This window comes from Mus pahari, chromosome 16 (assembly GCF_900095145.1).
Source record: "Mus pahari chromosome 16, PAHARI_EIJ_v1.1, whole genome shotgun sequence".
Classification (NCBI taxonomy): Eukaryota; Metazoa; Chordata; class Mammalia; order Rodentia; family Muridae; genus Mus; species Mus pahari.
Window position 1 is genome coordinate 18,101,609 of NC_034605.1, and position 16,039 is coordinate 18,117,647.

General features: G+C 38.9%; 1 protein-coding gene across 8 annotated transcripts in view; it reads right to left on the minus strand.

Moving 5' to 3' along the window:
• Positions 1-16,039, minus strand: part of Hecw1 (HECT, C2 and WW domain containing E3 ubiquitin protein ligase 1) — a 261,545-nt gene that overhangs the window by 58,456 nt on the left and 187,050 nt on the right. For 6 of the 8 annotated variants that reach the window (XM_021215544.2, XM_029547490.1, XM_029547492.1 and 3 more), the window contains 3 exons: positions 11,964-12,065; positions 7,065-7,215; positions 5,206-5,342 (listed from right to left, as the gene is read on the minus strand). In XM_021215544.2, the coding sequence (XP_021071203.1) occupies positions 5,206-5,342; positions 7,065-7,215; positions 11,964-12,065 (390 nt within the window). The remainder of the gene's footprint in view (positions 1-5,205; positions 5,343-7,064; positions 7,216-11,963; positions 12,066-16,039) is intronic. The other 2 variants (XM_029547495.1, XM_029547494.1) reach the window with 1 other exon arrangement.

Below are 16,039 nucleotides of genomic sequence, written 5' to 3' on the forward strand. Positions count from 1 at the left end.
GGATGGTTGTGAGCCACCATGTGGTTGCTGGGATTTGAACTCTGCACCTTTGGAAGAGCAGTTGGGTGCTCTTACCCACTGAGCCATCTCACCAGCCCTGAAGTTCTCTTTTCAGGTTGGGTCCTTGTATGGTTTAGGTATCAGAAAGCTCGTGGCTTCATAGAATGAATTAAGTAGTGTTCCTTCTGTTTCTATTTTATGGAATCCTTTGAGAAATATTGGTATCAGGTCTTCTTTGAAGGTTTGGTAGAATTCTGCACTAAATCCATCTTGCTTTGTGGTTTTTTTGGTTGGTAGACTTGCAATGACTGCTGCTATTTCCTTATGGGACATGGACCTGTTTAGATAGCTTACCTGCTCTTGCTTTAGCATTGCTGTGTGGTATCTGTCTATAAAACCATGCATTTAATCTAGATTTTCCAGTTTTGTTGAGTATAGGCTTTTGTAGTAGGAACTGATGATTTTTAAAATTTCCTTCCTTTCTGTTGTTATGTCACCCTTTTAATTTCTGATCTTTTTAATTTAAATACTGCCTCTGAGCCCTTTAGCTAGTTTGACTAGGGGTTTATCTACCTCATTGATTCTCTTAAAGAACAAGCTTTTGGTTTTGTTGATTTTTTATATTGTTCTCTTTGTTTCTATTTGGCTGATTTTGGCCCTGAGTTTGACAATTTCCTGCTGTCTACTCTTCTTGGGTGTATTTGCTTCTTTTTGTTCTAGAGCTCTCAGGTTTGCTGTTAAATTGCTAGTGTAAGATCTCTCCAGTTTCTTTACCAGGGCACTTAGTGCTATGAATTTTCCTCTTAGCACTGCTTTCATTGTGTTCCATAAATTTGTGTTTGTTGTACCTTCATTTTCATTAAATTCCAGAAGGGCTTTAATTTCTTTATTTCTTCCCTGACAAAGTTATCATTGAGTAGAGAGTTTCAGTTTCCCCGTGTATGTGGGCTTTCAGTTGTTTTTGCTGTATTGAAGACCAGCCTTAGGCCATGGTGATCTGATAGGATGACTTCAATTTTCTTGTATCTGTTGAGGGTTGTTTTGTGACCAATTATATGGTTGATTTTGGAGAAGGTACCATGAGGTGCTGAGAAGAAGGCGTATTCTTTTGTTTTAGGGTGAAATGTTCTGTAGATATCTATTAAGTCTATATGGTTCATAACCTCTATTAGTTTTACTGTGTCGAGGTTTAGTTTCTGTTTTAATGACCTGTCCATTGGTGACAGTGGGGTGTTGAAGTCTCCCAATATATTGTGTGGGATTCAATGCATGTTTTAAACCTTAGTAAAGTTTCTTTCATTAATGTGGGTGCTCTTGCATTTGGGGCATAGATGTTCAGAATTGAGACTTTCTTTGGTGGATTTTCCCTTTGATGAATACAAATGTCCTTCCTCATCACACTTGATAACTTTTGGTTGAAATCTATTTTATTGGATATTAGGATGGCAACTCCAGCTTGTTTCTTGGGACCATTTGCTTGGAAGACCTTTTTTTCATCCTTTTACTCTGAGTTAGTGTCTGCCTTTTTATTGAAGTGTGCTTCTTGTATGCAGCAAAATGCTGGATCCTGTTTGTGTATCCTGCCTCTTAGCTTATGTCTTTTTACAGGTGATTTGAGTCCATTAATATTGAGAGATATTAAACACAGATGACTATTGGTTCCTGTTATATTTATTTTTGTAGGTGGCTTTATGTGCTTGTGGTTCTCTCCAGCAATGGGGGATGTGGAGAAAGAGGAACACTCTTCCATTTTTGGTGGGATTGCGAACTGGTAGAACCACTCTGGAAATCAATCTTGACATTCCTCCGAAAAATGGAAGTAGATATACCTGAAGACCCAGCTATACTACTCTTGGAAATATACCCAAAAGATGCCCCACCATGCCACAGGGCATGTGGTCCACTATGTTCATTTTGGCCTTGTTTGTGATAGTCAGAAACTGAAAACAACCCAGATGTCCCACAACAGAACAATGGATACAGAAAATGTGGTTCATTTAAACAATGGAATACTACTCAGCTATTAAGAATGAGGACATCCTGAGTTTTGCAGGCAAATGTATGAAACTAGAAATGCCATCCTGAATGAGGAAACTCAGACCCAAAAAGTCATGCATAAGTAGATATTAGCTTAAAAAACAAAAGTACAGAATACCCAAAATACAGTCCACAAAACTCAAAAAGGTCAACAAGCTGAAGTGCCCAAGTGAGGGAGGGAGGAGAAAGCAACCAAAAGAGGGGAGGGAGGACCCTGGGAGGGAAAGAGGATGGGTGGGTGGAGAGGGGAACATGATCTGGTACTGGGTGGGGGAAAAGGACTAAAGACCTGAGGGCCAGCAGAAGGAATGGAAACAGGTAACCTTGGGAGGTAGGATGTTTGGAGGACCCTCCAAAATGTAACAGAGACCTGGGAGGTGAGAGACTCTCAGGACTCAAAGGTAGGGACCCTAGATGAAATGCCTTACAGTGGGGAGAGGGAACTTGTAAAGCCTACCTCCAGAAGAAAGACAGGGCAGAATGAGTGAGGAATGGGGTTGCTATCCCACAGTCAAAACTCTGACACACAATTGTTCCTGTTTGAAAGAACTGCAGGGTTGGAAATGGAGAAGAGCCTGAGGAAAAGAAGGTCCAGCAACAGGCCCCAATTGGGATCCAGTTCAAGGGGAGGCCCAAAGGCCTGACACTATTACTGAGGCTATGGAGTGCTCACAAAAAGGGTCCTATCATGAGTGTCCTCTGAAAGACCCAACAAGCATATTAAAGAGTCAGGTGCAGATATTTGCAACCAACCAATAGACAGAAGTTGCTGACTCTTGTGGTTGAACTAGGGAAAAGCTGAAAGAAGCTGAGGAGGAGGGAGGGCAGCTGTCTCAATTAACCTGGACCCCTGAGATCTCTCAGACCAAGCCGGCAGCATACATCAGCTTATATGAAGCCCCCCAGCACATACACAGCAGAAGACTGCTGGGTCTGGGTTTAGTCCGAGAAGATGCACCTAACCCTCAAGATACTGGAGGCCCCAGGGAACTTAGAGGTCTGGTGGAGTGGGGGTTGGGTGGGGATGTCCTTGTGGAGACAGGAGAGAGGGAAGGAGGTATGGGAGGGTGGACTGGGAGGTGAATAAAACCTGGAGTGTAAAAAAAAAAAAAGAAAATAAATAAAATTAAAAAGTCAGGAAATATTATTTCCTAATAATGTTCTTGTTTAATTACAACTATATTCAAGTCTTCTCAAGTCTCTTCCCTTTGTTTTTCTTTCTTGTTTTATTACAAATGTTACCTGTAATTAAGACAGTTTGCAGAAGCTTTCCTGTCCTATACTCGTCTGCTGTGGGACTTTCAAGCTCCTCTCTGGCTGAATTGGACCTTGATTTGTGCTTTGTTTCATCTGGTGCCATAAGGTAGAAGCAACATGTGACTTCCGAGCTAGGGGCCCTAGCACTTGTGTCTCTGTCTCTCTGCTGTCCCCATGTCCACTAAGGGAAAAAGCCAGAAGGGAAAAGCTTCCAAACCAAGGCCATCTCAGAGCAACCACCACACAGCTGATATACAGGTGACTAAAGGTGACACAGGTGACTAAATGCGACGAGGAGTCCAGCAACATCCTAAGCAACCTGCCAGCCTTAGTCAGCTAACATTGTTCACTTGCAGACCTGAAGGGTCAATGCAGTTGTGAGTTTTATCTATTAAAACCAAGGCTTTTATTATGCAGCAAATTACATGTGATTCAATACTAAATCCAGAAATAATCCTATGCACATTTTCTCATCCTCTTTCTAATTATTTGATTGTTGTACCATATGTCTTTCAGAAGACTGAAGAAAGTAACAACAACAACAACAACAACAAAAATCTAACCAGAGTTGTTAGTACATCTGATTGAAAAAGCAGAATGTACACAATTAAAATTACTGATTAAAATGTGTGTATGCATTTAAGAAGAAAGGAGCCAGTAGGTAGTGGGATGGCCAACTGAAAGATGTCTTCAGGTTCTGGCACGGCCATTGTATATTTAAATTTACTGCAGCTGTCATTGTCTACACAAGACTTAGTAAAGATTGGGCCCATCCACAGGTCATCATGAATGGGGGAGGATCCCCCTGGGGAAGGGGGTTTCATGTCATTTTCTTTACTTATGTATCCACTGATAACTTGATCTTGCTCTAGGAAACATCCTTCCACCTACCATTAGCCAAGAAACTCAGTGGACCACACATATAGATTACATGAAAATAAGATGGGGATCTACTGTAAAGAAGAGTTCTTTCTGGAGAGAGAGAGACAGAGAGAGAGAGACAGAGAGAGAGAGAGAGAGAGAGAGAGAGAGAGAGAGAGAGAGAGACAGAGAGACAGAGAGACAGAGACAGAGAGAGGGGGCAGACAGACAGACATAGAGAGAGAGACAAACACACACACAGAGACACACAGGGAGAGACAGAGAGAAACAAAGAGAGCGAGAACTGGGCAGGAAATTTAAGTGGTTAAAATTCATTGTGTAAATGAGTAAAATGAATAAGGATGTCTGATATCTATGTTGCCAAAAAATTGCTGAGACCTGATAAAATAAGAATTAAAATATTTGCTTGCCTAGACTGAAACTGGACTTTTTTTTTTTTTTTTTTTTTTTGGCAAATGTGTCACCAACCCAATTCAAATGGAAGTGGATTACTGGGATTTCACTGTGGTACTTGAATATGTTGTTATAGGTACAGAAAGTAGAAGCCAACCTCATGCGTTTTAAACATCACTATTGGCATCTTAATTTGGTTAGATTTAAATAAAGATCTCAGGAAATTAAGGCTTGACATATGGTAAAAATAATATGCTCTTGGGCTCTGTGAACAAGAAGCTCACCAGAAACCTCTTTGTATCCAGGTCCCTCTTTGGTAAAACTGAATTTTATCGGAAATGTCCAAGACTCAACTTGAAATGGATTGTGAACATTTGCCATGTTTTATTTATAAGTGACAAATCCTTAGGACCCTGACAGATAAACATTGCTTAACCACACAGGAGTCTATGTCTTCTGAAATTCCCGCTGGGAGACTTAGTTATCTCCTTAACTTAGGCCTCTAGCTCCTCCATTTTGTTCTCCCATATTTTGCTGCTCTCCTATCTGTGAGGCACGCGGCTATTCCATGAGGCAGGATAAGGACTTGCACATGTCTGTCACAGACATCGAATGCCACCTCTGGCGCTCCGATACCTAAGTTCGATTGGGATGATTCTGCTTCCGAGTCACTCCCACCACCTCCTCCTCCGTCTGGTATTTGCTCAGAGTTTTGATTGGCAGACTCTTCTTCCGCTCTCTCTGTTGCCATTGTTCTCTGGATGTTTTGATACCTGCACGTTAGAAAATGGAAAGACCGTAACCAATCTGTGTTTGGTAATGCTTTGAATAAAGCAGTTGGGGAAAAAAAAACTGTAAAAAATTGTGTTGGAATCAGAAGTGTCTACAATTCCAAAAAGCCTGCCAGAACAATTAATAAGACAGCTATAAGATAACTATCTCCTCAGTGTTTGATTAGGTAGCTGGACAAATCTATTTCTTAGGGCTTGCAGACTGTAAACTAGAGGGTGGAGAAGAGGGGAGGGGAGAAGTTGGTTAGATCTGGAAATGAAGTCTTGAAATCCCGTAAGCCCTGCCAGGTATGACAAAGTGTGGCTTCTGTGAGCTTCATGCTCAGGGAGCAGACGGAGAGGGGTGTTGCAGAAGAGGTGGAGGAAGGAGCACAAATAACCAAGTCTTCAAGTCTTAACTCAAAATCAGGCAGGGAGTGCACTTAGTCCTGTTCAGGTTCATTCTTCTGCTGCAGGCCTCTGAAGGAGTCAGGGAACTAGTTTTTCCTCTGACCTTAAGGAGCAAAGTTTTCCCACTATGGTCTCCAAATTGCTCGCGAGAGCAGCTGTTAAATTACATTAACGGAAGCAAATTGAAACCTGTGCTTCTAAGAAGCTGTCCGGCTACAGTTCGGTGTATCAGGGTTTGAGATTCACTGGCCTGAAGGCTATATGTTTATTTTATTAGCCATCATTCACTCTTGAGAACCTGCCAGAAGACACTTTGACCAGCAGCAGTTGATGGGGACATTTCTTCAGAGGCCCGTTTGTAAGTGTGAAATCCACTCAGCGATCGAAGCATTACATGCTTATGGGAAAGTGAAAGATGGCCCGTTGTGATCCTGCTGGAACCCAAGGAATGCATCTAGGGCAAAGAGACTACAACCACCCGTGAGAAGCTGCCTGGGTCTCTGACTTTAACTGGGGCAGAGCATTGCCAAAGACTGCAGACACTGCTATTGGACAATTACCTAATATTTTGGAGATCATGAGTTTCCCAAATGGCTAAACAATCGTTTTAGAGCCACATGCTCTCCAGCTCTCCTCTCACGATGTCGAATCAAAGTCCTCTCCCCTAAGAGGACTAATAGCACATGTGACAGTTTTGTGATGGAACTCAGAAGGCCCGTGGAAACCCAGATCACAGATGTCACAGATTCAGGAAAGTCCTGGTGATATCCTCCTGGACTTTTTATGTTTGAAGCTAAAAGTATGGGTGTACAGTGCTCAAGAGAGGAGTGTAACCTCCGTGATGATGGGTGTACAGTGGAGATGAGCCAAGGGCTAAGTCTGCTGTGGTTTATGAGGCAGTTTTTCTTTAAAACTTTTATGAAAACTATCCTTGGGATGTTAAATATTTTGAGTTAGGTATCTTTGGAAACATCTCATGATGGACATGAACTAGTCTTCCAAAACATGCTCACATGGGGAGCCTCCCATCCTTGGTAAATGTCTTGGGAGATGGGGCCAAAATTAAAGAATTTTTGATCTCTGGCTTGTACCAGTAAGAGTTAGAAGAGCCCTATCTTTAAATGTCATTCAAGCTTAATGTGCTCTCTGTCACTAACTTCCAAACCCAGCCTTCAAAATACTGGGAACGGCTTGCTTAACATAATTCTTTTTTTTTTTTTTTCCAGTTTCCTTATAGTGAACTGGAAAACAGAAGAGGGATGTCTTTCCATCATTATCAGGCTTATAGGATCTCATTCCAAATCAATCACCAACCTTCTGTTAAGCTGCTCCATCTGGTGGACAGACCCGGATCTGATCATTCCATCTGGGGTAGGGGCCATCGATGGTCTCTGCCAGGTGGTTGTGCGATTTATATGGTCCACATAAAAGACCCGTCCATGGCTGTCAATTCGAGCTTCCCAGTCTAATGTTTATTAATAGGACAAAAAGAGTCAAGAACGGACTACTGAGCTATGTGTACAAATTCTACTTCCAGGTCTTCTGAAGATAGCACTCACCAGTAACTCATTATGAAGGCCCTCCCATCCCTCTCGCCCTCGCCCTCTAGCACTTACCATGACTGCTGGACAAGATTGGGAATTAGCCTTCTAGAAAGGAGCTAATACACTCAGACTCTCTACTTTGCCATGATAATTGTGGTTCCTTGACTAGGATGTATGCTTAAATTTATCAGTGTCTAAAGGAAAGTTGCTTACTGCTTTAAAAATATTGCTGGTTATTCACGAAATGGGTGCAGAAACTTGAGCAGACCCTGCAGTAAGCATTAGTGTTGTGATGCCGGTGAATCAGTTCTTCATTCAGGCTAATAGAATGTGGCTAGGGACAGTCACAACAGATCTTGTGTTTAAACCCCTTTTAACTTAGTTCTGAAAGATTGTACCTGCAACTTTGGAAAGTATCTTGCTAAGGATTTATTTTTCTTTTATGGGCATTGGTGTGTGGGTGTCAGATCCCTTGGAACTGGAGTTGCAGACAGTGCTCTTAACCCACTGAACCATCTCTCCAGCCCCCAAAGCTTCTTTCAAAACTGAGCAGGCTCAAGCAATTGCATTTCCTTTTAAGAGGGTGGATGGAAGAATTGATAACTACAGTTTCAAAATAGCCATGTGCTCAAATGTAAAGTCACAATAATCAAGCAATTCAGCAAACATCAAGCTGGAGGGAAGAGAGGAAGGGAGGAAGTGATGAAATTCTATTTTAATTAAAACTATATTTTAAAATGTGTAAAAGATAAAAAGATAAAAATCTTTTAAATTATCTTTTTTAATTTTGAGATTATAATTACATATTTCCCTCATTCTTTTCCTTCTCCCAAACTATTCCATATAACTCATCTTGGTCCTTTTCAAATTTATGGCTTCTTTTTAATCATTAGTTGTTGTTACATACATATATGCATGTGTATATGTATGTATGTATGTATGATAGATATATAACATTGTTGTTGAGTAGCCATCACATATAATAGAGAGACTCAATCAAGGCAGAGGTATAGATGATTAGGGGATGTACATGTAAGTGGAAGTGAGTTGAAATCCATGAATAAACCCCTTGAAACTTAGAGTTAAATTTGATTTATATGTATTTGAACTAGGTATACAAGAGCAATGATATACAGTAATGAACAAAACTTCTGTGGTCCACATATAAAAATGTGGTAGAAATAACCCCAATATAGTCTTGTGCTGAAAATGCTAAAGATATACTAAACATAATTTCAAAAGGAGGAAAACCATTTGGTTTAAGTGAGAGAAGACAGTTTTGGGACTGGTTCAGAAGTTATCTTGAAAACTCACTAGTTAGGTAATGATACAGTGACTCTCAAGTTTTAAATGGAAGATAAATTTGGTATCCATATGCTTTCATATGTATATGACATATCTGTTTGAAAACATAATGGCATATGTCTAATCTAGAAAGTTGCCAATGACCAATGAAAGTCCAAATATCAGAAAATCTAAAATTTAATGTATATGAGCGATGGAAGGAAAAATGTAGTTGAACTACAGAAGTATATTCTAAGAAGATTTCCGTAAAGTAGGTTATTAGATAATTCAGATATCAACTATTAGAAAAATAACCAATTTAATGATGATCTTACTGTATACACTTGTAATTTCATGACATCATACTTAGTCATATTCTAAATGTTTGAAATTTCTGTTGATTTTTAATATAATTAAAATTATTAATCAATTAAACAAATTATTAAACATATTTTTCTTGAACTGTCATCCAACAAAGGGTAAGGATTAACTTTTTAATAACACTGTTATTCAGTTCAAGTGAGAAAAGTTCCACTTACACTTGCTATAAACTAGGAGTTACAGGAAGTTCTAGGGACACAGATCCTGACTCTAAGGGAAAGCAAGAATTTGGCCACTGACTTCTCCATTGGCCTTGCAAATTATCCAAGGGGTTGGGGGGGGGGGACTGGAGAATGGAGCATTGGTAACACATTCTTAGCAAGTTTCAAATCTCTAAATCACTTCTGGAAAGCATGTTCATCCAGACCCTAAACTCTTTCATTAATATATTAAGTATCTGAAACTCAGTGTTAATTTTATATTCTTATAAATATTCATTAAATAATTAGCTGAATTTGAGTATCTTTTCTGGGTTGCTTTGTAAAGAATTTATTTTCACATATCTTATAAACAAAGAAAAACGTCTGAATGGATCTTTAGGGCTCAGCATTAAAAGAAGGATTAACCACTGTGATGCCAGGACTTTACTTAGACCCCTGAAAACAGTATCTATTCTACACTGAGGCAGCCTACAGAAGTGTGTAGGTCAGGTTGAGTTGTTTAGCATAAAATGAATTATTGAATACCATATTATGTTTTAACAAGAACTGAAGCATGTATTGTCTTTATTTTTGGATTGTGTATTTAAGTATTTTAATCAATGCAATATCTTATGTGTAGATTATTTGAACTTTTCAAACATTTATCTAATTGCCTTCATCCCATCACTAGCTGATAATATCTCTACTATAATATGATTAGGTCAACCTTCAGGCTATTCCTACCCAAATAAAAAGTTTGTTTTTTTTTAAATCAGTCTAGGCTGAAACTGAGTCATTATTAATTCTTATTTTCCTCCCATGTCCATACTCAATATGTAATCAAATTTGTCTTCAAAATGTATCTTCAGATACGACCCTTCCTTAACAAGTTCCCTGATGCCCCCCTGATCCAAATCACCAATGGTTTTCATCTTGGCCACTGCAATAACCTTATGCTGTATCTCATAGACTTCTATTTTTTCCTCTGCAGTTTATTCCCTGTAGAGCAACAGAGGGGAAAACTTTCAAAACACATGTCAGAAATACCACTTCCCTGCTCAAAAAGCTGTGGTGTGTCCTCACTCCTAATAAAAGGCAAACCTTTCTGACAGTTTTCAACCTGTCGGTCTCAACAAACTTCTATCTTCCAAATATTTACACTATGATTCTTAACAGTAGCAAAATAACGAAGTGGCAACAAATACAATTTTATGATTGAGGCTCACCACAATCTGAGGCACAAAGGGTCGCAGCTTTAGGATGTTTGAGGACAATTGCAGCAGTCTACAGAGCCCCAGGTGGTTGGTTTGTACTGTTTCCCCTGACTATAATTATTCTCAGCCTCATATGCATTGGTTTTGCTCTTCAAGCTCATCATTGTAAGATGAGTGTGGCCGCTCCTGTGGCTGCTCTCTTTGCCTGTAAAGCTTTCTCTCAGCATTTATAGGTGTGACTCCCCTGTCTCATTCATTATTGTCCTCTTAGGGAAGCTTGCTTAGAATTCTAGTTCTAAAACTGCAAACCAGTATCTACTACGCATGAGAAGGCGTCTTCGTCTACTTTCGTTTTCTCATTGCGTTTATCACTAGGCTCGTTTTTCCATTTAATTGTTTATTATACACTTCCCAGACTAGCATATAGATGCTCCGTGAGGGCTGCAGTGATTGTTCATTTTGGGTAGCTAAAACAGCACCAACTACAGAGTATTCAGCAAAAACTTGATGATGAATGACTATCAGCAATGAAGTCACTCAGGTCCTATTTGTGATCTCCTAACAAAATCCTGTTGTCAGAATTAATTAGCAAATTTCTAATATTTTCTTTGCTATATGGATAGAAAATTAAAACCTATTTTGAGTCTTTTTTTGTTTGTTTGTTGAGAGTGGTTTTGCTTGGTGGTTATTTTGAAGTGGTTTTACATTAAATTATTTACAATGCCTCTATTTATAACTGCCTAATGTAAACTCTTGCCAAAGTGTGAGGTTTGGGAACACATTAGCATTTATAACCATCTATCCAAAATTAAAGATTATCTTTGTATGGAAAACTCTTGAATTCAAACAGAGAGGTTTCGGAATTCACAAGTACTGATTGTGTTAAATGAGTGTGCAACACTCAGCTTCATTTCCTTCTCCTAAATGTTTTAGAGTGGTAGAGGTTAAGGCTGAATGCATTGCACAGGCAGGACTGTCTTAGTCCAAATGTAGTATTTAGCAGAAGAGGACATTAAAGCTTTATTCTTACAAATAATGAAACAGTATTTTAGAGAGTAAATAAATTTCCTAAGTTCAAATGACTAAGGAATTTTTACTTATGTAAGACAGTTATTAGGGTAAAGTGATACTGAATTCTAACCTAAAAATGATAGTTTTCCTGGCAGCGCCAATGAACTCTAGCAGGCATTTGGAATTTTTAATCCTTTGATGGAAGTTATAGTTAGGAAAGCATAATTTCTTAAAACTCTGTGGGTTAAAGTTGTTTTATTCTATGGAGACACTTGTGAATAATGGATTCACTGGAGAAAAATAGAATTCTATTTCTAATCGAAAATCTAAAAATGGTAAATTTAGGACTGAAAGGTCACAAAGACTAGTGAACGTCTTGTAAAGAAACGATATCTATTTTTTTTTTTTTTTGCCTCTCCTTCAGAAACTTAGGTACATTAACATTTGTTTATCACTTCAGTACCATATAATGAAACAGCTTGTTTTTTTTTTTTAAAAAAGGAGTTTTATAGTGGTGTTTAGTAACCCTGTCAACTTATGGAACTTGGAAAGAATTTTGGATGTTTGCATATGAATCCACACTGACCTGTTCAGACCGGGTGGGAAGAATTAAGCCATAGGTTTGAAACTAAAGCTTACTTGGTGGAAGAGGCTCATCGATTGTTGGGTAGTGATGATGCTCAGGCCTCAGGGAAGGAAGTTGGCTTATTGGCTGGGAATTATGGAGTATAGGACATTCACCTATGAACAAGATAGTCAAGACATTCATATGCATTGCTATGGCACTATTACCAAAAAACATGACTGTAAAACAAAGATCACCGTTAAGAAACAACAAATAAAATGGGAAATCTAGTTTTTGGGTCAGTTTACTATAACCATGTCATTTTTGACACAAATTATTAAGGAAAAGGAAGAGAAGGAAGAAGAAAAGCAGGAGAAAAGAAGAGGAGGAGAAAGAAGAAGGAAGAGAAAGAGGAAAATGGAGAGGAAAAAAGAGGAGGAAAGGAAAAATCTGAATATGTTTTGACTCTTGATCTATGCCACATACACTAATAAATACATGTGATCAGAGTCTTGGTTCTGTAGCTACTTGAATTGTCTTGGTTAGAAGGTGACATCAGGAAGGAACACTAGGGAAAAACTTAACGAGTCGTATTTTATTCCAGTGAAGGAGACAGGCTTGTTTGAAGGGAGTGAAATATTTATAAGGTCTCAAAAAAGCTTTCTTGGGTTATGGAATATCCACCTGATTATATGGATAAGAGGGCGTCATAATTAAAACAACAGAAGACTATGAAAAGACTGCTATTCTCAGAGTTAAAGGGGACTAAAACTTTCAGATAGTGCATTTCCAAGATGGATCAAGGAACTGGTGATCCAAGAATGTAAATTCCTATAAAGGGACATTAGACAGTAAGATGGGGAGCCAAATATTTCATGGAAATCATGGTTTGTCCAGATTATATGGAGGAGGAGTCAGAAAAGCCAAACAGTGCACTGGAAAGAGGACTAGATAATGGACAAAGGCTGTAGATAAAAGGCAGGAAGACTGATACAAGAAAATTTGAAACAGAGAAGGGGGATAGACAAAAGTAAACAGATACAGAGAAACTATAGAAATAATGTATCTATAGATTTCATGACTCATTAGTATGTACATTGCTTCTACTGCTGTTAGTACGGACTAACTAAACAAAATTCTGGAACAGTATTTCTGTTTCATAATGTACTGAGGTGTGTAGATTGACCACATAAACTCTAGTAAATAATTCTCTCAATCTCTGGAGAGCCTGAAGGGCTCAGAACACAGACAGCCCCCATCCAACTCTGTACTGCTTTTCTCTGGCCTCAGACCATGTGCACACCTAGGACAAAATCAGAGGACAAAAGACATCATTTCCTTTTGCTTCCAGGACTATTGCCATGTATTCTATTAACCTTTTGGTCAAAATGGAGAGAAAGTAAAAAGTAATGGTCAAGATCTTTGAAGGATCTCAAATAGTGAACATTTCACAGAACAGCCATGCCTAGAAATGATTTATTTTCCCACTATAATTCTATAGACAAAGCAGAAAATAAAATTAGTAGAAAATATTAGATGGGCTTAGTTTAGTAGTTTAATTCCAAGAGATGACTGGCAAGTAAAAATAAAGATGTGCTCAGAACAGAAGGTCCTTTTTAATATTAAAAATACATTTTTTTCCTGGACAGTCCCATAATTACTAAAATGCTTTGGTTCTTTGAAGGTACCAGTAGAAATCAAGGAAGCACAAACTCATTGTCGACAAGTGGCTGTTTCAAACACAGGTTTTGTGGGTAAGTGGCAATGGCATTCACATTTATTTTCATAAATGCTTAGGGTTAAAACATTCAAAAAGGAAACAGTGGCATAGTTGTTACCTTGCCAGCTGCTGCACTTTATAAAAAAAAAAAACCTTACCTCATTGAGTTAAACCTCATGTAATTTAACTCAACCAAATGTGTAAATTGTTCCTCCAAGTCTGTAGGAATATACACTACTGTTGCTTGATGGAAGCATACCCCACCTACACGTGAGCCCTAAGAAACTTTGAGGATGTGACAGATGCTTGGTGACAGCTGACTGAAGAAAACATGGAGGCTGTACTGTTCTGTCCTAGGGTCCAGCTCCACATCGTCACCTTTGCATCAAATTAAGGGTTCAGAATACTCAAGAAGGGATAATATTTCTCAACTAAAAATAAGAGAGAGTCTTTAACTTTATTTTGATTCTAACTGACCTGGCCAAATTGTAGCAAAGACAAGTGTGAAAGAGACTTCCTGTAAAGTCTGTGTCCGCAAACACTATTGACTGGTTAGAATTTCAGTGATGCGGGAAGGATGGGATGTTGTAGGTCCAAAGCCGAATTACCATTCATGTTGGCGTATTTACTATTCACCGAGTAAAAAGCCATCCTTTACCCCCACTCTGTGTTAGACTTAACATCCTGCCACTAGTAGATAAAGCTGGCCCAGCGTCCAGACAGATGAAAGAACAAAACACTTTTAGAATGAATAAACTTGACAACACTCTATTTTTCACCAACTAAGGGGCTAAGAGCATCATCATGTGGCATCTAAGGCCTGTAGCTGAGGTTTCTCCACTGGGCTGTAGCCACCTACTCACTGTGTCCACCAACAATTTTTTCTTTTAACTTTTTTTAAATGTTTTTTTTTTAAACATCATTATTTATTTATGACTATTTTTATTCTGTTTCTATAGAAACTTCAGGAAAATGCTTTGGAACCTAGAATTTAAGGTAACCTAAAACTGTGTTCCTTGGTGCCTGGGCCATCTTTGGCTCCAGAATAGACCAATTCTTATTCCCTTTTAATTGAAAGCTATGTATTTGTGTCAACATAAACTACCAAAATCCTATTTGAAGCAAAGTGTTTAGCATTTAATTGTGTGAAAATTTCCTTGGCCAACATGGTAAGGCTACAGTCAAAGGGTGGTCTCTTCCATGTCACTTAAACTGTTAGCTTTCTTGCTCATCTCATTAGGAGAAAGGCAGAGTGCATCACTGTTTCATCTCATTTAACTCTTCCATTTGTTCCTTGAGGTCAATGCTACAATTATACCCACTTGGCTCACAAGGAAGCAGAGATGCACCACAGGTAGGTCTTTTGTGAGGAAGCGGCATGGTGGACTTACCCCCAGGGCTTAACTCATGACCACATGACTCTGCCCCTTTTATTTGTCTGCAAGTTTGTTTTTTGATAACTGCTTTAAACTGAAATTTAAGTAAAAGGTTTATAGAAGGAAAAGAAAATGTTCCCAAGAAATACTAGTTTAATAGTTTAATTTGGATTTATATGGAATGAGTAATTGATTTTAAAACTGAAGATTAGAATCTTATTTGAAATATGAGAAGATAATTTATGCATTTATATTGTAACTGAGCTGGTAGAAATGAAGATATTCCAGAGAGATGCTTGTGCCTCCCAATCTGACTAATAGACTATTGAAACAATGGACTGAAGAAATTTGAATTTTCCCAGGAATCTCATGTTCTCCCAACTAGTCAGACAAACCTTCATGGAAAGCCAGCAGGCATGATGATGAGGGGGATGATGGTGGGTAGGTGGGAGACCTGGACCATGATGACAGGCAGAACTAATCCTTAGCCTGAACTGCTCAGGGTTTATGTCAGTCCCTCCAAACATGAACCCAGTGTGGGCCACTGAACCTTCTAGTTCTCATCTGCAATTCGACAACTTCCTGTTTCTGCTTTTTGTGACTTGTGGTGTGATGAGTTAGTGGAGCCTTGCTTGTGAGGGATGCCAGGGCCCAGGCTCAAACTTGAGTGACCCTGGTTGATTATGCAGTTCTTCCTTTCCATTCGCTAAAATAGCCCAAATGAGCACCAGCAACCATTATGACAGGAACTGTGCTGGTAGAAAAAAAAAAAGAAGAAGGAAAAGATATGTAGTCTACCCATTTACAGAGTGCCTTGCCATGGTCACTAATGCCAGTGCTTCTGGAAAAACTGGGGGAGTGGCCCCCAGAACTCCGAGAGTGTGCAGGGGGACAGAGAATCCATGCTCTTCAACTGATATCCATTTCTATCACTGGTCTTTAATGTGTTTTAGGAAGTCAAAATATTTGCTACCCAATGCTCATGATCATTTGATGTTTATATTATTTGATACAACTTGTTTAACTGTGCAGTTGCTGTCAAGACCAGAAAGCT